The 23,728-nt window shown below is 43.3% G+C and overlaps 1 protein-coding gene across 2 annotated transcripts in view; it reads right to left on the bottom strand.

The window, feature by feature from the left end:
- The window catches only part of SAAL1 (serum amyloid A like 1), a 58,697-nt gene that overhangs the window by 3,333 nt on the left and 31,636 nt on the right, over positions 1-23,728 (bottom strand). For both annotated transcript variants that reach the window (XM_068123267.2, XM_068123268.2), the window contains 2 exons: positions 20,408-20,556; positions 155-247 (listed from right to left, as the gene is read on the bottom strand). In XM_068123267.2, coding sequence (XP_067979368.2) covers positions 155-247; positions 20,408-20,556 — 242 coding nt within the window. The remainder of the gene's footprint in view (positions 1-154; positions 248-20,407; positions 20,557-23,728) is intronic.

Raw genomic sequence — 23,728 nt, 5'->3', positions numbered from 1 at the left:
ATCAAGTTCAGCCAATAATTATGGGAAATTACCAAAAACATAATGGCAAATACATTTTTACAAACTTTATCAATGAAAAGTGAAAACGTGACATCAGGTCCAAAACGCTGACCGACTGGACAAACGCGTCGAGTCAGACGCGCAGTGAACTCACGGACTCGCTGTGGGAAGGAAAGAGTTCCAGGACGGCGTTTTTCAGCTGAGCAGTGGATATCGTTTTCCTCGTAATTGCATCACGGAGCATGGTCTGTCAATGACACGTTACATTCATCAGAAATTAGATCCAGCCAGACGCATGGGATTGCGTGCCAACGAAACAGATCATTTTGCAATGGCAAAATGATCTGCTCGCAAATTATTTTAAGGTTTCTCTGCATTTCACACATAAAAAAAGAAGAAGCAATTGTTGGGTGCACAAAAAAGTTTTGCACATAACCACAGCCCTAAATTTGTAGTTAATTTTATTTGTATAACCTATGTTAAACACATAACCGAACATAAACATAACTGTTTCTGAAATACCGACTTCTTTCCTGGAAGTCCCAGTAGTGTCTGTGTTTTTATCACTCCCACCCGCCGCCCCCCTTCCCACGCCTCCTCCCCCCAAGCCCTCTACCTCCCACAGATCTCCCGATGTCCCTGCTCTCAAATGTTGTACTTGTGTGCTTCCCCCTCTCTCCCCATCTTGTCTCCCACTCCCTTTATTTCGTCTTATGTGTCCGTTTGTTTTTTTTGTCATTAATGTTAGCTCTTACACGAGCATCGATCTTGTGTACAAAAAAACCAAAAAAAAAACAAAAACGCTGATATGCAAGATAAATGACATTTTTTTTTACAAATTCGCTTTTTCCTTTGAAAGCGCCAAGAATCATAATGCTACTTTAAGAAAGTGATTCTTATATCATGAAGAGTGAAATAACGGGAAAAAATTGAGCATTTTTAATACAAGACACAAATACTACGACTACTACTACCACCACCACCACTTCAATCCTACCAGTGGGCCCGTTGTTTCATTGGACTAAATTTTCATTCACGGCCTTGTAGCATACCTGTCTGCTGTTGTGCTTGAGCATTAGCTTACCTTTTACCAAGCCCAGATGTGCTTGGGCCAGGGCAGGAGAGAGAGGGGGATTACACATTCATTATTATTGCCAAATTATACTACAATTATTATTGATGCTAATATTATTAGTACAAATTAATATATTATAGTAATTGCGACAATGCTATCATTGTTTTTGTTATTTATTTTGTAACTAGTAAAAGGCCGGTCAAATATGACGGGTTGGAACAGTTTATTCAATGGTGCATTCTTGTGAGCATGCCAAAGTCTGAAGTCTCACCCTAGTGTGAGGTGTGTTTATATCTTCTTTATTTATTAGACACTAGGAAGAGTAACCGTCCCAAGTGGCAGGAAAAGCTAGCATTGGATCCCCCCCGCCCCCCATCTCTCTTCCCCCCACATGCCCCTCCCACTCTCTCCCCACCCCACAACCCTGTCTCCCCACTTCCTCCCATACACCGACCCCTCTCTTCCCCACTCCCTTCATCCTCCCCCAATCCCCTCTCTCTTCCCTGTCTCCCCTCTCCCAACCATCTTCCTTCTTCCCCACTCATCTTCAGGCGTAAATGTGAAATGCACAAACCTACAGTGTATAAGCACAGTCTTGAATGCTTCAGAAAAAAAACAAAAAAAAACAAGCGTTATGCCTCGGTCCCCATCAGTGAAGTGATGCGAGTTGACAAACTGGAAGATGCAAAGCGGCCATCTTGGATTTTGACGTGGCGACCCAATTTTCAATAGCGTTCTCCCTTATGCATAGATACACCCACACACCAGATTAGAAGTTAGTAGTTCGTTTATTTTTCAAGATATTTCGCTCACAAAGTTCAGACATATATATGGTGGCGGCCATCTTGGATTTTGACGTGGCGACCCAATTTTCAATAGCGTTCTTCCTTATGCCTAGATACACCCACACACCAGATTAGAAGTTGGTACTTCACTTATTTTTCAAGATATTCCGCTCAAGGTTCAGACATACATGGCGGCGGCCATCTTGGATTTTGACGTGGCGACCCAATTTTCAATAGCGTTCTTCCTTATGCGTAGATACACCCACACACCAGATTAGAAGTTAGTAGTTCGTTTATTTTTCAAGATATTTCACTCAAGGTTCAGACATATATATGGTGGCGGCCATTTTGGATTTTGACATGGCGACCCAATTTTCAATAGCGTTCTTCCTTGTGCCGAGATACACCCACACACCAGATTAGAAGTTGGTAGTTCGCTTATTTTTCAAGATATTCCGCTCAAAAGGTTCAGACATACATGGCGTCAGACATACATGGCGGCGGCCATCTTGGATTTTGACGTGGGTTGCACCCACACACCAAATTAGAATTCGGTCCTTTGCTTACGCATGCACACACGTACGCACGCCCACACGGACGGAGGGGAAAACCATAGTCCTCCTTTCGCTCTGCGGTGCGACGGGGGACAACAAGAATGGCACTCGATAGAGCACATACATCCGCCAGGCTGAACAGTTTCCGTTTTGTATTCCACTGATCGGCGGGATCTGGATCCGGATCTTCACCGAAATATAATCGGCTTGTTCTTGTCACCCTCCCAACTCATACACCAAGTTTTGTTCAAATCTGTCCTTAACTGTTTGAGATATTGTGCTCTACATATATCATTTTTGGCCCCATCTCTCAATGGAAAAGAATCACTAAAAATAAATAAAACAAGTACAGATACAGTCACGTGAAAAAGTAAGTACGCCCCATGTAAAGTTTTGACTTTTTCAACATATTTCAACATACAGCTATTTGATCTTCATTTCAACAATATTGATAGGTAAAGGTGATATAATATAACAAATATCATGAAACATTTACATTTTGTAGTCCATTGTATAATTTAAATAAACATGAATGCAAATTTCGCATGTGGAAAAAGTAAGTACACCCTTGGCTCTAATCGGTGGTATTGCCCCCTTTGGCAGAAACAACTTCAAGTAGGCATTTCTTATAACTGTCTACCTGTATCTGACATCGACTGGGAGAAATTTTTGCTCACTCCTCCATGCAGAATTCTTTCAGCTGTGCGATGTTTGAGGGGTTTCTTGCATGCACAGCTCGTTTCAAATCCCCCCACAACATCTCGATGGGATTTAGATCCTGGCTTTGACTTGGCCATTCCAGAACCCTCCATTTCTTTCTTTTCAGCCATTCCTTGGTGGATTTACTGGTATGTTTAGGGTCATTGTCATGTTGCAAGGTCCACCTTCGGTTGAGCTTCAACTTTCCGACAGATGGCCTCACATTATCCTCAAGCACCCTCTGGTACAATGAAGAATTCATCATGGATTCTATGATGGTGAGTTGCCCAGGCCCTGATGCAGCATAGCTGCCCCAAACTATAATATTTCCACCACCATGCTTTACAGTTGGTGTCAGGTTCTTGTGGTCAAATGCTGTCTTTGGTTTTCGCCAAACATGTCTTCTGGTACTGTGGCCAAATAGCTCTACCTTTGACTCATCTGTCCAGAGCACATTGTTCCAGAAGTGCTGGTCTTTGCCAAGGTGTTCATTGGCAAACTTTAGTCTTGCCTTGATGTTCTTTCTGGACAGCAAAGGTTTCCTCCTGGCACACCTCTCATGTAGATCAAATTTGTGCACCCTCTTTCTAATGGTAGACTCGTGCACTTTGACATCAACAGTGGCAAGAGCTACCGGTAGGTCCCGTGATGACATTCTGGGGTTCTTAGAGACTTCTTTCAGCATCTTGCGGTCTGCTCTCGGCTGAACTTGCTGGGGCGGCCTGGCCTGAACAAGTTGGCAGTTGTTTGGAATCTTCTCCACTTGTAGATGAAGTTCCGGACAGTCGAATGATTGATTTCAAATTGTTTGGAGATCTTTTTAAATCCCTTCCCAGACTCGTAGGCATCTATAACCTTATTTCTGAAGGCCCCAGAGAGCTCTTTTGATCTTGGCAGGGTGACGCCGCACACTTCAACAACAAAGAGCAAACCAAACTGGGATTTAAATGGTTTAATGGTCTGATGGACTGAGGTTTAATGGTCTGAGGTTTAAATAAGGCAGGTTCCTCCAAGATCCTCTCTAACGATGTTCTAATCATTTGCACCTGAGCTGGTGCACCTGATTCTAATTTTAGATATTTGAAGTAGTGATAAATGTAGGGGTGTACTTACTTTTTCAACATGCGAAATTTATGTTTATTTAAATTATACAATGGACTACAAAATGTAAATGTTTCATGATATTTGTTATATTATATCACCTTTATCTATCAATATTGTTGAAATCAAGATCAAATTGCTGTATGTTGAAATATGTTGAAAAAGTCAAAACTTTGTATGCGGTGTACTTACTTTTTCAAGTGACTGTACATTCAAAGTACACCGCCCCCATGTCAAATACAGACTTGGCATTTAATATGGAATATTTTTTTTTCTTGACTTGGGTTTACTTTCTTAACTCAGTATATCAATCTAGTGAGTTTCTTTTACACTTTGGTGATTTATTTGTTAAAAGAACCATGTCACTGATTGTCTGTCGCAGCAAGACGTCAACAACAGGATTATATCACAGGTGGCGTGGCAAAATGTACGGACAGGTGCATTTGATGATTGGCTTCACAGTCGGGTATACAAGGGTTGTTGCATTCTGTATTAGTGGAAAACAACTGCTGCACATCTACAAAAGTTATTGCCGCTTCCTCTGGAGATGGTCCGTCAACTCGACAATGCTGTTTTTTAATGGAGTGGTGGCTTTACGAAATTACGGCATGAAACAGCGTGCTATTGCTCGGCAGTATGGCATCACTCAAGGTCAGGTGTCAGAGATCATGAAACAAAATGCTCAGTGGGGCGTCCCTACTCCAATACCGAGGCCAGGACGTCCCTGCAGAGCCACAAGGAGGGATGATTGCCAGATGCACCGGTTAGTCCGCAATGGACGTACCAAGTCAGCTAATCAGCTTCGGGCTGAGTGGCAGCAACTGACAAATGTGCCCGTATCCAGAAGGCTAGTCAACCAACGACTGGTTCAAGCAGGCTATCGTGCCAGGCGTCCCCTGTGAAAGCCACGCCTGACCAGACAACACCGCCAGCGCCGATTGCAGTGGGCCAGAGAGCACCGTCAATGGCAGCCAGGACACTGGAATCACGTGATCTTCAGTGACGAGTCTAGATTTCTGGTATATCGTCAAGATGGCCGCGTCTGAGTGCGCAGACAAGTGCATGAAGCCTACAACAAAGATTGTATAGTGCCAAGAGTCCAAGCTGGAGGTGGTGGGGTGACCGTTTGGGCTGCTTTTCATGCAGGGGGCAAAACTGACCTGGTTGTTCTGAATGGAAACCTGAACCAGTTCAAGTACAGGGCCATTCTGGAAGAAATATTGCTTCCATTTGCTCGTGCAGCCTTTCGAGGAAACTTTGTCTTCCAAGATGACAATGCACGGCCTCATCGTGCTCGCATGAGCCAACACTTTCTTGCTGACCATCGTGTAGAGCATATGGAGTGGCCTGCCATGTCCCCGGATATGAATCCGATAGAGAACTTGTGGGCAGAATTAACGCATCAAATCGACCACTTGGACCAGCAGCCGACCTCTGTGCATAAATTGCAGCAGGCTATTGTCACTGCATGGCAAGCGATTCCTGTCCAAACCTTGGCAAATCTCGTGAACAGCATGCCTCAACGTGTACGTGCTCTCCTGAATGCTCGTGGGGGTTACACGAAGTACTGAACTGTAATTTTACTGTCTGTAATCCCAGTCGTAATTTAACTTTTGTTTTTGTTAAAAAAACATTTGGCTAATGTGCAAAATAAAGAGATACTTCTGGAAAACGTACAGAAGTTTAACACAGTACTGTCCATGAATCGAGTTCGATATCAGTTTACATCACTTTCAAGGATCAATTTATTTGTTTCGAAATGTCAAATGTGGTTTTTGTTTCTTTTAAAGGTCACATTAACAAAATCTAGAATAATTTCAACATAATTCCAATTAACTTTTGGTTCTAAGACATCTTGAAAAGTAAGTTCACCCCCACAAAAAAAATATTCCATATTAAATGCCAAGTCTGTAATTAAATATCCTACAGCGCGGCATTGCCGGGGCGCCTCAGGCGCCCGGCAATACCGCAGTGCAGCTCATAGAGACTGCATTGGGAGGGAGAGGTGCACAATAATTGATTGATTAATTGTATAATTAAAATCAATAAAAGATTATCACAAAATATTTTCTCAATCAATTGGCCAATAGCATAACTAAACCACTCGTGCTTCATCCGAAGATGTATCTTTTAGAAATGTAATTAAATAAATCAGTAATAAAAAATTAAATAATTAATTGATTAATCAATAAATAATTCATCGATTAAATGATTAATCAAAAAATCAAAAATATCCTTGACGGCCACCTCACTTGGTCACTGTCATGTCCAAATATTAGCTTCCTCGCTCAAAAGATGCCTGAGATATTAGCCAAATGAGAAAGAAAAGAAATAAATGATTAATATAATGATAATAAATGGATGAATGAATGATCGTTTTAAGGCCATTTTCCCCGCAAGAGCGGGGGTTAGCCTTGCGGGCCCCATGACGATCGTGGTTCCCTGTTTGAGGCAATGTTTGTTTTATGGCCGGATGCCCTTCCTGACGCCAACCCTTGGTCACGCTCTTCCAATGCGCAGGGATACGGTGTACCTATTCTAAATCGGGGTACACACCGTGATCATTCATCCCAGCAAGCTGGTACTCAATTTGCCGACCTCGGAAGGATGACAGGCTGAGTCAACCCCCCTGGCGTCTTCTGCGATCGACCGGGATTCGACCCCAGGATCCCAAGCCAGCACCCTAACCGCTAAGCAACACCACGCAACACCAGGCTAATGAAAATAAATAAATAATAATCATTAAAAAATCTAATAATTAATCAATTCGGTCATAAAACACTTAAACCACCACCATTTCATCAGAATCTGTAACTCCCCCCAAAAATATTTTTTTAGTCATTAATCAAATAATTAAATAATTAATCGATTAATTGATTAATTAATAAATCAAAAATACCCTTTGCAGCCAAATCACCTGGTCATTGGCATGTCCAAATATCAGCTTCCTAACTCAAAAGGTGCCTGAGATCATGGCTAGAAGAGAAAGGAAGTTTAATTAATAAAATGAGTACTTAATTAATCGCTAATAATTAAATAACTCCTCAATGAATTGATTAATCAAAAAACAAAAAATATCGTTTTTGTCAAAGGACTTGCTCACTATTGTGCCGAAATGTCAGCTTCCTAGCTCAAAGGACGGCTGAGATATCGCCCGGACAAACTTAACAACTTGCTCTTCTTCTGCTCCAATCGGCTCTTCTGATCATGTGCTTGTTAAAGTGGACATCTCTCTGACCATTTTCAGAGAGCCTCCTCAGCGTCGACGAGTCTGGCATTTCACTCAGGCCAACTGGCATGGTCTTCAAGCAGCCACCAATCATCTGGACTGGTCTCCCATCTCTACTGCCTCTGACATCAACTCATCCTGGGAATTCTTCCAAAGTAAATTGCTCTCTCTCATGCACAGTTTTATCCCTTCTCGTCTTCAGTTGTCATACCCTTCCTCCCGTCCATGGTACACGGAATCTTGTGGTGAGGCTATTGCCCAGAAACAACTTGTTTTCGTCTCCTGGAAAGCAAATCCAACGGAAGGAAATCTCATTTCCTTTCACAAAGCCCGAAACAAGTGTGTGTCCACCCTCAGGAGAGCCAGGAAACAATATCTCTCCGTCCTCAGGACCGAACTCTCTTATCTGTCTCCCTCTTCCAAATCCTGGTGGCGTCTGGTAAAATCTGTTTCTGGTGTTTGTTCCCCCTCCATCCCCTCCCTCACCTTAAATGGCCACACGGCTGACTCCGCACGTGAAAAAGCTGAATGCCTCAACTCTGTGTTTGCCTCTAAATCTTGTGTCCCAAACCCATCCCTCTCTGTACCCACCGTACCCAGTCGTACCCCGCTGCTCCTGGACTCTGTGTCCTTTCCTCCTGACAAGGTGGAAAAGTTTCTGTCAACCCTCGACTCTGATTCTGCAACTGGTCCTGACGGCATCAGCCCACGGGTCCTAAAATCATGTTCTTCCGCTCTTTCACTCCCTCTCTTTGTTCTCTTCACCCTCTCTTTTGCTCAAGGTCATCTTCCATCTGCTTGGAAATCTGCCAACATCACCGCTCTGCACAAAAAAGGTGCAAAAACAGATCCCAGCAACTACAGACCAATCAGCCTTCTCCCAATTATCAGCAAAGTCATGGAATCCATCATTGCTTCAGATATTAAATCTTTCCTCTTCTCCAATGGCTTGATCTCTGATCATCAATTTGGTTTCAGACCTGGTCACTCTACTCTGGACATGCTGCTTCTGCTTTCTCAACAATGGATGGAGGTCCTCAACGCCAAACAGGAAATTAGAGCTGTCTCCCTTGACATTTCACGTGCCTTCGATACGGTCTGGCACCCTGCTCTGCTCTCCAAACTCTCCTCCTTTGGTATCCATGGAAATCTCCACGCATGGCTGGCGGACTTCCTCTCTGGTCGTAGTCAACGTGTGGCCCTGAATGGGTTTCTCTCATCTCCTCTTCCTGTTCAGGCTGGAGTTCCCCAAGGTAGTGTTCTGGGCCCTGTGCTTTTTCTGGTCTTCATCAATGATCTCTCTGACTCTCTTGAAAATCCTCTCTATCTCTTTGCTGACGACTCTACTCTCTGTCGCTCCATTCCTCATCCCTCAGATCGGCAGTCTGCAGCCTCCTCACTCTCTGCAGACCTGGACAAAATCACAGACTGGTCAAACAAGTGGAACATGTCTTTCAATCCTGACAAATCTCACACTCTTACAATGTCTCTCCGAAAGGACCGACTGGACAACCCTCCCATCTACTTTCTCAACAATCCTCTCCAAGAAGTTCTGTCGCTCAAGCTTTTGGGTCTCACTATCTGCCATGATCTTTCTTGGGAAAACCACATTTCCAAGCTGGCCTCCAAAGCCAGTCGCCGACTGGGCATCCTCCGTCGTGCGAAGTCCTTCCTTGGCACACCTGAGCTCCTCACCACATACAAGGCTTTCATCCGCAGCTCAATGGAATACTGTTCCCCCCTCTGGGCTGGTGCTCCTGCCTCACACCTTGCTCGGCTTCACGCTATTGAGGCCAAAGCTTTCAGAATCATTGGAATCTCCTGCGATGTAGTCAACGCCGAGGGCCTTTCACTCACTCACCGCAGGCAGGTTGGTGGTCTTTCTGTCTTCTACCGACTCCACTCCGGCCTTGCTCCCCCAGCTCTCTCTGTGCTCTGTCCCCCCAATATTCCTTCAGGTCGCACAAGATCTGCCTGCAACCCTCTTATGGTTAAACTGCCAAAGTCTAGGCTCTCTGCTCACCTTCACTCTTTCATTCCCCTTTTCTCCCGCCTCTGGAACAAACTCCCCCACTCCCTTCAATCCCACTCCTCCCTCCACGTCTTTAAAACAGCTGTTCACCACCATCTCTTATCTTCCCCCATCGAAAACCTTGATCTTTTCTACCCCCAGTAATTCACCCCAGAGTCCTTGCAGTGTTCATATGTTTTAATCCTCTCCCACCTCCCCCCCAAGTCCTCCCGATGTCCCTGCTCTCAAATGTTGTGTTTGTGTCCTTCCCCTTCTTCCCCCTCTCTTTTGTGTCCTCCCCCCTCTCTCCCCATCTTGTCTGCTGCTCCCCTTGTTTTTTGTGTTTTGTGTGTCGGTTTGTCTTTTTGTGTGATTAATGTTTGCTCTTTCACGAGCCTCGATCTTGTATACAAAAAAAAAAAAAAAAAAAATCTCCCTGCTCTCGGATGTTGTGTTTGTGTGCTTCCCCTTTTCTCCCCATCTTGTCTTCCGCTCCCTCTTTTTGTGTATTTTGTTTGTCTGGTCGATTTGTTTGTGAAGTAAATGTTAGCTCTTTCACGAGCCTCGATTCAGTATACAACAAAAAAAAAAAAAAGAAAAAAAAAAAAGAAAACAAACAAACAACCAGAGTGAAAACTGAGTACTCCCTTTCAGCGTGCGTTACTGCCGAGCCCCATTCGGTGCCTGGCAATGACGTTATGCAGCGCCTGGAGATGGCATAGGAAAGGTGCGGTGTACAAAAACAACAAGAATCTGGATCTTCACCAACATTGTATCAATTCTTTCTTGTCACACACATAGCTGTCCACCAAGTGTCATCCACATAAGTACACAACTTTTTGAGATATCGCGCGATATATCGTTTTTGGCCCTATCTCTAAATGGTGAAGAATCCCTTTGAAAAAAATTATAGTATCTGGAACTTTACCAAAATCGAATCAATTCCTCCTTATTGCACACTCAACCTATCCTCCAAGTTTCGGACGAATCCATCCGTAACTTTTTGAGATATCCGGCTCACAAACAAATAGACAGATAGAAACAGATACAAACAGACACAGACAGATAAGGAGGGGTGAAAACATAACATCCATCCACCTTCGTTGGCGGAGGTAATAACCGTGACATAGATTCAACCAAATTCTCTGTTAAAAAAGTAATAATAAAAAATAAAATTATTTAAAACATTCCACAAACTGCAATATAACCAATCAAACACATCTCAACCTGAAGACTTCTGTGGTCTATCAATTTGTCACAAGACGCATCAGTTCGGATTACCAGATAACTATGGTCGATATGGCCATGAATAGCAGTGGGAATCGAGATCCTATGGCGTACTGGAGTCAATTTCTTCACGGAATCCACGGACATCACAAGGGAGCTATGCACACGCACAACATTATAAAAATAAGCCATGGAAGGTTTGCGTCAAAATAAAACATAATGTTCGGAACTAATCACGCTCGTCACTTTGTCCGCTGATTTCCATTTTTCTATTTTAAAATTTGAGAAATGTTTCCTCCAGGATCGACTGCTGCTTGTGAGTGACAAGTGGGTAATAGACCTTGTGCAATGCATCTGCAAGTCACATCTCTTCGACGTTTTAAGAACCACGATGGTCACAAAATGCCTGCAATGCATTTTTTGTTTTCGTTACAATCGTCCTTTTGTGTGTTGTGTTATTTTTGTGTGTTGTTACAATCGTCCTTTTGCACACAGGTCTGCCCAATTGGAGTGCGTGTTCTTTCACAGTGAATGTGAAACAGTGAAAACAGTCACAGTGAATACAGGATCAAACCGTTCAGTGATAGGATGTCATTTGGCCCATCATGTCTGTGTCAAACGCACAGCTCATTAATTTCACCTATCTCTTGTAATTACAGTAATTTGAATGCCATGCTGTGGAAAGACGCATTAAACTGCTCTATACCTTAACGTGGCGTGCATTTGGAAACATGGGAATTCTTGTGGATTCTTTGCAGTCAATTGGCCTAATCAACTCAGAGGAGATCATGACGATCATTTTGGTGCATCACATTCCTTTACCATTAACTTTCACAGGACATCCATATCTCTTTTATAACCAGTTTCCACATGCCATTTCATCTTCCGGCAGGGAATTTAGCAAGGGCACCTGCATACAAAGGCCTTCTCTGAGAGATACCGTGGGATATTTAAAATCCATTGACCAAATGCAAACGTGAAGAGCCAGCTTTAGTCCCCCATCCAAAGCATAGCGTGGTCAGAATATGCAGCGCCCATGATGGCGGCACTTTTTGTTATCATAGACTCCACAGGGGAGGTGGAAATATATGATAGCGTCAGTTCCGAGGAGATGATGCTACCAACTGGGTATCCTGCCATCCCTCAGCCAACAACACCTGGCTTTCCAGCCCCCAACCAATACCTGGTCTCCCGTACAAGTACAGTACACCGTTTATATTCTCCTGTACAAGTACAGCACGCCGGCTAGACCGTTGATATTCCAATATCTAGATAGGATTAAAAGCGTTCAAATCGGTCATCAACTAATCTAATCTGCATTGCTGGTGCACACCATTAAATCCAGAAAGATTTTTTTATTTTCCAGGCTCCGTGGGGCTATGTGCATCTGGAAAAAAAAGGAAGCACAATAGCGTTTCTTTACGTACCTTGTAAAGTGCAGCATTCATAAACATGCCGTACAACTCATAACATTACATTATGCAAGATAAGAGGACAACGTTGAATGTATTGCTATGAACAGCAAAGTGAGATAAAAAACGAAGAAACGAAACCTGTCGGGCGTCAGTAATCAATAGTAATGTCGGAGTTTTGCCTGTAGTGCCGAGCACGAGCAATCTGTGACCCTGCTTGGCATGTTATGATCAACGATGGCCCAACGAGGACGCCCTAACTCCCAGGAGTGGTGTGTACCAAAAATGTGCCTTTCACCTCTGTGGGAAAACAAAAACGCCCGACAGGTTTTTGTGACCGGGCAACGGAGTTCACACAGATGAATAACGAAGCATGCAAAGTTTCCATTTTGGGCCAAGCCTGTAAGGTTTCCATTGGAATTTTAAAGTGTTCAGTGTCCAGCGAGAATTTCTTAATCAATTATTGCATTCTGTTCGTCTTTGCCAAACATATCATCTTTATCTTCCACCCAACGTGATGGGGAGTGCACAGAGGTGCAGAAGTTGGGAAGCCACCAGTCAGTAAAGGTACTGACCTGCCACCATTTGCCTGCCTCGTTGGGTGTATGCAGCTGGGAGATTCATTCTTGACAAGCAGACTGCAAGTGGGTACCCAACAAAAAGAAAGTCAAACTTTTATTGCCTTGGAAGCTAGAAAATTAGGACTACGTGTTCTGGTATAAACGAGTACCTAGAGTCGACGGAGAATGCCCACAGGATGGCACCGAGTGACCACGAGCTACTAAGCTGAACATCGACATTGCTGTCCGACAGTAGACAAGACAGGCAGACACAGGGGCTACATATACACGAGGCCAAATTCATATTCCACAGGCAAGGCAAGAGTGCCGAAGACCACTGCGAGCATGGCGCAGGCTTTGCAGTCAGCAACAGACCGACGCAGAAGATAGAGACACTTGTGACAATATCTGAATGCATTATCTCAGTAAGTCTATTATCTGAAGGATGTTTTGTCTAAGCAACAACTTTGTATGTTACTGCAGAATAAGAAGATCATGGCACACTGTGAGAAGCTGTTTTGTCTTTGGTGACTTTAATGCATGCGTTTGATCAGACCAGGATTCCTGGATGACGCACATCAGTTAAAATCACTGCGTTTGCAACATCAATGAGAACAGGCGACTGTTACTTGGGTCATGTGCTAAAAGAGAGCCCTACATTGTGAACACATTTTTCCAGGGCAAACATTGGTATTGTGAACACATTGGTATTTCCAGAGCCCTACATTGTCATGGTGCAGTCAAGGTTCTGGCCATTGGCATCAACTAGACTCAAAAATCACCAGAAGACACCACTTTAGCGGAGTCCTCCAGACAGGCACCTGGCACAATTCAGATTACGATACTGACTACTCCTTGACAGCATCATAATGATTGTACATCCGTGAAAACTTTGTGGAACCAAGTATGAAGACCCGTTACACGAAAACATTCATGGCATAAAGAAGAAGAAGATGACCACTCCTTTTGCACCGTCAAATGCATAGGGCTGCCAAAGCAGTTTCCTTGGCTATTGGGCACAATCCTGGATGGGTCGCCACTCTGACGCAGGATACCCGAATGGCTCATTCTTCCCAGTAAGCTGGTACTCATTTTGCCGATCTCGTAAGGATGACAGGCTGAGTTAACCTCCCCTGGCGTTAATTCAACGATCGACCGGGATTCAAACTCAGGATCCTAGGATCCCAAGCCTGCACCCTAATCTCCAATCAAGTAGTAGAGAAATCTCAAGGATGAGCAAAGGAAATTGGATGCACTCGAGCTCAATTTGGAATGTCATAGCAAAGGGGTTGAATACTTATTGACTCAAGACATTTCAGCTTTTCATTTTTTTATTATTTTGCAAAGAATTCAAAAAAAAAAAAAATTCCACTTTGACATTATGGGGTCATTATGTGTAGATCAGTGACAAAAAAAATCTCTATTTATTCCATTTTAAATTCAGGTTGTAACAGAACAATGTGAAAAACGTGAAGGGTTGTGAATACTTTCTGAAGGCACTGTCGGTAATATCAGTGGGATACAAAATGTAAATTGTTCAGCCTGGCTGAGATGTGCGGTCTAACAAGTGCTGTTCTAGTTCATGCCTGTTCTGCTGTAATTTTGAAAGCGAATGTTGTTTTGAAACATGGTGCGGGAAGTGGCTGCCATAAACGTGAGACAGATGAACACATGATTAGACACCATGGTCCGCAATATATAAATAGATGACTTCCCTTCCATGGAACTTCAACACAGAAAGAGACCATCCAGCCCATCAAGCCTGGGCAATGGTTGCCAACTCATGCCAGGTTTTCACCCCTCAGCCCAAAATGGGCTAAGGGGTATTGTTGTCACAGGCGTCGTCACGGGCGTCCATCAACTTTTCGTTTCCGTCAATTTCAAGGAGAACGGCTTGTCCGATTAAATCCATTTTTGCAGCGTGTGTTGGGGTTGAGTAGAGGAAGGTTCCTTTCGAAAATGGGCGCGCTGCGATTTTCAATTTGGCCGCCACAGCAGCCATCCGGGCGTCCGTCAACTTTTGGTTTCCGTCAATTTCGAGCAGAACGGCTTCTCGGATTAAATCCATTTTTGCAGTGTGTGTTCGGGTTGAGTAGAGGAAGATTCCTTTCGAAAATGGGCGCGCTGCGATTTTCAATATGGCCGCCATGGCAGCCATCTTGAAATTGGTTTCCGTCAATTTCGAGCAGAATGGCTTGTCCGATTAAATTCATTTTTGCAGTGTGTGTTGGGGTTGGGTAGAGGAAGGTTCCTTTCGAAAATGGGCGCGCTGCGATTTTCAATATGGCCGCCACGGTAGCCATCTTGAAATTGGTTTCCATCAATTTCGAGCAGAACGGCTTGTCCGATTAAATCCATGTTTGCAGTGTGTGTTGGGGTTGAGTAGAGGAAGGTGCCTTTCGAAAATGCGCGCGCTGCGATTTTCAATATGGCTGCCGCGGTAGCCATTTTGAAATTGGTTTCCGTCAATTTCGAGCAGAATGGCTTGTCCGATTAAATTCATTTTTGCAGTGTGTTTTGGGCTTGCGTCGAGGAAGGTTCCTTTCGAAAATGGGCGCTGTGCGATTTTCAATATGGCCGCCACGGTAGCCATCTTGAAATTGGTTTCCGTCAATTTCGAGCAGAACGGCTTGTCCGATTAAATCCATTTTTTCAGTGTGTGTTGGGGTTGAGTAGAGGAAGGTTCCTTTCGAAAATGGGCACGCTGCGATTTTCAATATGGCCGCCACGGCAGCCATCTTGAAATTGGTTTCCACCATGCATGGGCTGAGGGGTTACGCCCACTTTGCAGTGCTATTTATTGCATACAGTGTCAAGGCTCGTGAAAGAGCGAGAACACTGAATGGTTCAGGATGCAACAGGACAAAAGGAACAGTAGGGAGAGAGACGGGGGGCACCAACAGCAGAGATGAAGGACAAAATAGAGGGAGACTTGTCCAACAATGGATCTGGGAAGGAATGGAGTTAGTATCCCTAACTTAAGGTTCATCTGTGAAAAAATTTAAAAGAAGCTAATTTCAACTGATTTGGGTAGGTATGGGTATGGACAACTACCAAAAAAAAGTAAGGAGGGATAGGGGTTGGGGAAACCTTTTTATTAGAGGTCAAAGGTCATTGACCTCTGCCTAAATCATATAAAATTGTATTTCAGCAACAAAATATGGTATATAGATGATCTTGGTGTCAAAATGCACAGGATTACGAAAGAAGATGACATAGAATAATGACTGACCCATGGAACCAATTACTGACCTCCGAAAATGAGGTCAAAGGTCAAAAATAGACATCTTATCACCAAAATATCATATCAAATATCATATTGGTAACAGTAACAGAATTATACCAAGATACAAACTAAATATGAAATGGATTCTTCACCACCAAAATACGAGGTTAATGGTCAAAATAAGCAGGGGGGGGGGGGGGGGTGGGGGGGGGGGGTAAAGTTCATTAGTGTCAAATAGTTTGTGTATGTAAAGTATATGTGAATTTATAATATCAACAATTTGCAGAATACTACTCACAACTTAGAACTTACAGTATCTATCGGCAACAACAAATTAATAATACTCAGTCTGTTTCCTCTTCATCGCTACCAATTTCTTCTTCTGCATCTATGCTATCTGTTCCATTGTCGCAATGCCCACAGCACACTCCACATGCAGATACACACGACATGCGAGCTTTCATGCAGCTGCATCTCATTGTTTGACATTGCCTCTCCCCTTCCTTGCAGTTGCAACAAATTACTTTCAGAAGGTTGTCTGGCGCGATACCAACAGATAGCATTTTTGGTCTGAGTTTTCTGTTGGAATCTAACTCCCATCCTCTTCCTTTGGGATCAAGAATAGAGGTGTCAAGATGCTTCCATACCACAACTTGAAGATGGACACGAAGGGAATGTTGAGCTGTTGTATCTTCCGTTGGTGGTAGGCGGTCAGGATCGATTTTGCCCTTGGCTGCTTGCTTCTTGAACTTCATGTAGCGAGACTTTTCTAGGGGAGTATCCCCACAGCCATATGTGATCTGCATGGCTTTTAATCCAGCTGTTCGAATTATGGAGTCGGTTGAAGTGGGACTTGTGAATGCAGTAATGACACTGGCAGGAAATCTGCATTTGTAGAGAGCACATTTGGTATGTCCATGAATGCATGAAACAGTGTCGTTTCCAGACCAGCCATACTTGAAGAGGAACTCTTCTTTGTCTCCGATGTGTATGCTAGAGATGTCGTAAAGACCACCAAAATGTGCTTGTAAATAGAAATTAGTACAGTGGATAGGCCTATGATAGCAGAGCAATATCAAAATATCAGTGTCCTGGGTGACAACAACAACTGGGGATTTAACACTTGCGACCAAGTCCATTGCAGACCTAACAATCAGCGTGTCACCATCATCTTTTGCTTGGCGTACAGTGATATTGTGGCTTGCCATCTCTGCAGATATCATCATGATTAAGGCTCCTTTGTTCTTCTCATTTGCCAGGAAAACCTCTCTGTCACATGATATAGTCAATTCCGGTGTGACCCTCATGTCCGGAGAAACCTTCTTCCCAGCCATCCGCCTTCTTCCCTAGCGTCATAGTTAATGCTCGATGTATGGTCTGCTGTCTATCAGGATGTCTTTCATCAAAATGGATGTCCTCATTGCATATGAAACATCTTTCACTGTACGGAAATCGAGTAGAACCCTGGCCTGAAAACATTACATGAAAACATGGACAAAGTTAGTTGCCATCCCATGTAAATCACCATACTAACTTCAAACATTCAAAATTCAAACAAAATAACATAAAACAGGTATGGGCTTGGAATCTTAATGAAATTTACATGAATCAAGTAAAGAATTACTTTATCTTATCATCAACTTTGTCATCATTTACTGCTTGAGACACCTTTTGTCGCTTTGGTCTTGGCGCATGCTCTTGCTCCTCAACATCTGGCTCCTTTTGCATGAAAAGGGTTCGGCATCTACGATGGACTGTCATAGGAGTGTTGCTACTCCATTTTTGTTCCAATCGCTCCAATAATGAAGAGTTGTTGATAAGTCTACACTGCTCTATTAGATTCTCATATCCCTTTCTGTACAACCTCTGTAGCTTTCCTGCTTCTGAAAAGTCCTCACTACATATTTCACATATATCCATCCTGGTAATTTTGTTATTTTACAGTATTGTTCCAAAGGCCTCAGGGAACTTTTGGGACATCTCACTGCACTGGGGTAGAATCAAGGTACATGTAGGCTAGCTAGGTTTTCTCAGTAATCACTCCTGAAACAAAGACAAAACAAAGACTTCATTCATGCAATATATAGTGTTTTAGTCTAGGGTCAATGACATTTGATCCCAAGAAAGGTAATTTCCCCCTCCCCCTCTGCTCTTGGAATAAATAATAACCCCCATATCCACCACGTAAGTTGAAATTAACCTCTTCGGTTTTTTTTTTGCTCATTTTTATATAATATGGTAATTTTCCTGTTATAAATATGACATTTTAGTGATAAAACAGCTTTTTTGACCTTTGACCTCATTTTCAGAGGTCAGGATTTGGTCCCAAGGGTCAATAATTATCTTATGTCATCTTCTTTCGTAATCCTGTGCATTTTGACACCAAGATCATCTATATACCATATTTTGTTGCTGAAATACAATTTTATATGATTTAGGCAGAGGTCAATGACCTTTGACCTCTAATAAAAATGTTTCCCCAACCCCTATCCCTCCTTACTTTTTTTTGGAAGTTGTCCATACCCATACCTACCCAAATCAGTTGAAACTAGCTTCTTTTAAATTTTTTCACAGATTGGCTAATGTATGGCTAATTTAGGGTTACTAAGTGGACAGGATGGATACAGACTAACATCATCTCCTCTTTAAGAGATTTAAAGCTTTAACTTTTTAAAGAGCTTTAACTCTCATGAATTGCATCATCGAGTCCACCGCATATTAAATTTAAGTTTATTTTGGACCTCTTTTGAAGTTTATTATTGAAACTTATTTTTAGGTCGCAAAGCTAAATGGAGGTTTCTCTTTAATTGAAAGATCACCTTGCACTGCAACCTTTGTTCAAAGACTTTCAGTATAGGCGATTGTTATTAACAATGCTGACATGGTTTGCTAAACCTTGTGATAATCCTCAGGTCATATCCTAACACACTGTTAAACAAACCGATTCCATGTTGTATTATATATTTATAATGCATGTTGTTTGGCATCATGCTCTTTGTGTTGAATTTTTTTTATTTTTTTTTGTATACAGAATCGAGGCTCGTGAAAGAGCTAACATTTATCACACAAACAAATCAAACAGACAAACAAAATATAAAAAAGAGGGAGCGGTAGACAAGATGGGGAGAGAAGGGGAAGCACACAAACACAACATTTGAGAGCAGGGACATCGGGAGATGTGTGGGAGGGAGAGGGCTTGGGGGGAGGAGGCGTGGGAAGGGGGGGGGGGGGGGTGGGAGAAGTATAAAACACAAGGACACCAAGGACTTCCAGGAAATAAGTTGGTATTTCAAAAAAGTGGATTTGGGGTGAAGTTAGCGGGGGTAGAAAGGATCAAGGTTTTGGATGGGGGAAGATAAGAGATGGTGGTGAACAGCTGTTTTAAAGACCTGGAGGGAGGAGTGGGATTGAAGAGAGTGAGGGAGTTTGTTCCAGAGGCAGGAGAAAAGAGGAATGAAGGAGTGAAGGTGTGCAGAGAGTCTTGATTTTGGCAGTTTAACCATAAGAGGGTTGCAGGCAGATCTTGTGCGACCTGCAGGAATATTTGGGGGACAGAGCCCAGAGAGAGCTGGGGGGGGGGGGGGGGGGCAAGGCCGGAGAGGAGTCGGTAGAAGACGGAAAGACCACCAACCTGCCTGCGGTGAGTGAGTGAAAAGCCCTCGGAGTTAGCTTCATCGCGGGAGATTCCAATGATTCTGAACGCTTTGGTTTCAACAGCGTGAAGACGAGCTAGGTGTGAGGCAGGAGCACCGGCCCAGAGGGAGGAACAGTATTCCATTGAGCTGCGGATAAAAGCCTTGTATGTGGTGAGGAGCTCAGGTGTGCCAAGGAAGGACTTCGCACGACGGAGGATGCCCAGTCGGCGACTGGCTTTGGAGGCCAGATTTGAAATGTGGTTTTCCCAGGAAAGATCATGGCAGATAGTGAGACCCAAAACCTTGAGTGACAGAACTTCTTGGAGAGGATTATTTAGAAAGTGGATGGGAGGGTTGTCAAGTCGGTCTTTTCGGAGAGACATCGTAAGAGTGTGAGATTTGCAGGATTGAAAGACATGTTCCACTTGTTTGCCCAGTCTGTGATTTTGTCCAGGTCTGCAGAGAGTGAGGAGGCTGCAGACTGCCGATCTGAGGGATGAGGAATGGAGCGGCAGAGAGTGGAGTCATCAGCAAAGAGATAGAGAGGATTTTCAAGAGAGTCAGAGAGATCATTGATGAAGACCAGAAAAAGCATTCTGCTTTCAGAAAATGTTCTGCTTTGCCTGCGCGCGGAGCTTTTTAAACGCAGTGTGGGAAGCGGCCGCCGTAAACGGGAGTCAGCCTAATGTGCGAACATTCAAACACATGGGCAGACACCACAGTTCACATTATATAATAGTTACAAGTATTATATACAAATGAAAAAACAGCATCCCCAATAACTGAAACTTGTATATTGTTTGATCAAAAGACTCATCATAGCTGGACAGTAAAACAACACCTTTTTACATTGAGGGGTGTTTATCCAACAAAACCATTTCATTTTGACTTACAGCCGAGCAGTGCAGGCACACAGTGGCCAGGATATCCTTGGCAGATTCTCGAATGATCGCCACATGAGGGTCATCGCCAAAAAGTTGCAGGTCACGAATCTCACTTTCCCTTTTTCCACCTCTCCGCCCGTTACCACTCCTGTCTCTCTCTGCAAAATATAGCCGTTGATGGAACATTCATTTTGTTGGAAATTCCGTTTTTGTGCATTCTACGTCTCTTTGACACATTTGAAGGCCATGCAAACAAATCATTCATGACATTCTTAGACTCTGAGATGAATTTAATCACGAATTAGAACGGCACCCGGCAGAGCGGATACCTCCGCCAGGTTGAACAGTTTACGTTTTGTATCCCACCTATAGGCCGGATCTGGATCCAGAGCTGAACTAAAATCTAATCGGCTTGTTCTTGTCGCCTAACCAACTCGTCCACTAAGTTTAGTCATAACGCATGCACAATGTTTTGATATGAGATGTCATGATATATATCGTTTTTGGTTCACATCACTGGTTCACAAGTTGGCACGGTAACAGAATTTTTTACCTAACGGGACCTCTGACTTCTTGACCCCATAATCAAATCAGTTTATCCTTACATGTGCCATGTGCATGTGCTTTACATGTGCCGGGATACATACTTGTACCACGTTTGACTTGCGGTAGTTCCCTTCAGCCATTCTCAAGTTATAGTGGTAACGAAAACCTATCACGGACGCATGGATGGATGGACAGCCGGAAGGACATCCCATAAACATATCCTCCATCAACCGTCGGTGGTGGAGGTAAAAACAAACAAAACAAAAAAAACAACAAGATGACAGTCCATCAAACTTCCCCTTCATGGGAGAGGGGAATGGCTGGTGGCGGCTGCATTTTGCTGGATAGGCAACCACTACTGGCCAACTTCCCAGCTTATAGTGCAGGCCCATATGTCATAACAATATTGTTTGTGTTTTTTGTTTGTTAAAATTGATTTAGCAATGGATTCTGCTTCAGAATATTATAGAGATGTAAAAAAAATAGGGTTCCATTTTTTCTTTTACGTCTAATAGGTAGTAATTCGAAGAAATCCAAGATGGCCGCCATAAAATTTGGAAAATACACTTTTGTGCATATCTTTGTATCTAGATATCATATAAACATGAATAATATGTCCTTTTATATGTTTTCAGACCCAAGGAAGCCATTTCTGCCATTGTTTTTACAGAAAAATGCAAGGAAAATAAAATAGTGGACATATACCAGCCAAAGTGGGGTCGGCCGGCATGAAATCGGTTAATTAAGTTTCCACCATCTAGTTAAGGTCTGGTTTTGACTGTGTTGACGAAATGTGAATCTGAATAGTAGTATCTATCTTTGCAGGACCGACGACAGTTCAAGAGTGTCTAGAAAATTACACCTACCTTCAAGATGAGTGACTCACCACCCAGGAAGATTGAGAAGTCAGTAGATTTCGGACTTTGTTTTGTATGCCAAATGGCCATAGGGCAAACAGACTATACAACCTTTGTAACGAAACCAAAACTCTCCTCTGTCGAGAAACTGATGGCAGGTGCTGAGGAACAGTACACGTATGGTGAAACAAAGTTTGCATCATTGAATAGACGTTTGCAATATTCCTCTGCTGAAGAATTGCTCGCAAAAGGTCTCCGCTACCATAAAGCTTGTTACAAAGATGTTACCAATAAGATGCACATTGATCGAGCAAAGGCTAGGTTTGAGAAAGGAACAACATCAGGCAGTGCCGCAGAAATCCGACTGAAAAAGAGAGGACGACCAAGTTCTAGTGATCTAGGGGAAAGCACGTCAACATCCAGAAGGTGTTCCCGAGAACAGACATTTGACGCGCTCAGATGTGTCATATGCCAGGAAGACAGAGGAAGTGAACTACACAATGTGTCAACAAAGAACATGGGACTCCAGATCAGAAACATTGGCCAAGAAACAAGTAATGACAATCTGAAAGTGAGACTGAACAGTGTCATAAGTTCGCCTGACCCATTGCAAGCAATGGCTGAGGACATGAAATATCATTTACCATGTGTAGTTAAGGCCAAACGTGCTATAGTTAAGACGGAAAAACAAACAGAAACAACCAATGTTAACTTTGGTCAGGTGTTATCAGACCTTGAACTCATTGAAATTGTTGAAACTGCGTTGAATGATACTACTGAAAATGCTGTGCTGAATATGAATGAAATTCATGTAACCTATGTCAATTTACTTAAGGAGCACGACTTTCCGGTCTCAGACAACCATAGTTATAAGCCATACCTGAAACAATTGATCCTAGACAACATTGCCGATGTTCATTTCAGCCGGCCCTCAAACAAAACAAAGCCAGAGCAGATTCTTTCCACAAAGCTCAAAGACCACATGATATCAAGCACAATTACAGCAGACAGCATCAAAGACGATTTTAAAGTACTTTTGCGAGCTGCGAAAATATTGAGGAAAGACATCGCATCTTCCCCAGCATGGAAATTTAATGGAACCTTTGCTGATTACAAGCCACCCCCGATGCTCAACATCTTCTGCAAGCATGCAGTCATGGGAACAAGGAAAGTAGGAAATAGCAACAGGGAGGACTCCATTGGTGTGAGTGCATCATTGTTGGCGCAGCACTTTGTCGGTGCTTATAAATCTGACCGACAGGTATCGTACGAACCAAGAAGCGAGGATGGATCATTCAAACAACGATTTGAAACTCCATTGAGTGTGGGCTTAGCTCTCGACATACACAAAAACACACGATCCAAGGCGCTTGTAGAGAAACTTGCACATCTGGACCTCGCCATCTCCTACAAAAAGGTCATGGAGATTGAGACCAGCATTGCCAACTCCGTACTGAAGCAAATGGAGTCCACCGGAGGCATCTGTCTACCACCATGGTTGGTTCAGGACACGTTCGTCTGGTTTGCCATGGACAACATCGATTTTCTAGAGTCAACTCCTTGCGGGATGAATACCCTTCATGGTACAGCAATTGCGATCTACCAGCCTGTATCACCGGAGAAATCACCCATGATACCACCAATTGAACTTGACCGGTCATCAAAAGCTCAAACGATACATGATGCAGTTGGCTGTAAAACGTTGACCTGCAAGAAGCCAGCACCCGAGAAGAGAAAGAGCGACTGCAAGCTGCTCACATCAAAACCCGAGACAGACAAGAACAAGAAAACCGATATGACCTGGATGATTGGATGCCTGAACTTCGAGGAAGAAGGAGAAGTTGACGTCAAACTCACAGCTCCGGGGACGTGGGGAGCCTTCAATTCCTTGCTATCTTCGTCCAGTGAGAAGACCAATGTTGCTCTC

The sequence above is a fragment of the Myxine glutinosa genome, chromosome 7 (assembly GCF_964187855.1).
Source record: "Myxine glutinosa chromosome 7, kmMyxGlut1.1, whole genome shotgun sequence".
Classification (NCBI taxonomy): domain Eukaryota; kingdom Metazoa; phylum Chordata; class Myxini; order Myxiniformes; family Myxinidae; genus Myxine; species Myxine glutinosa.
This window is presented reverse-complemented; position numbering and strand designations above follow the sequence as displayed.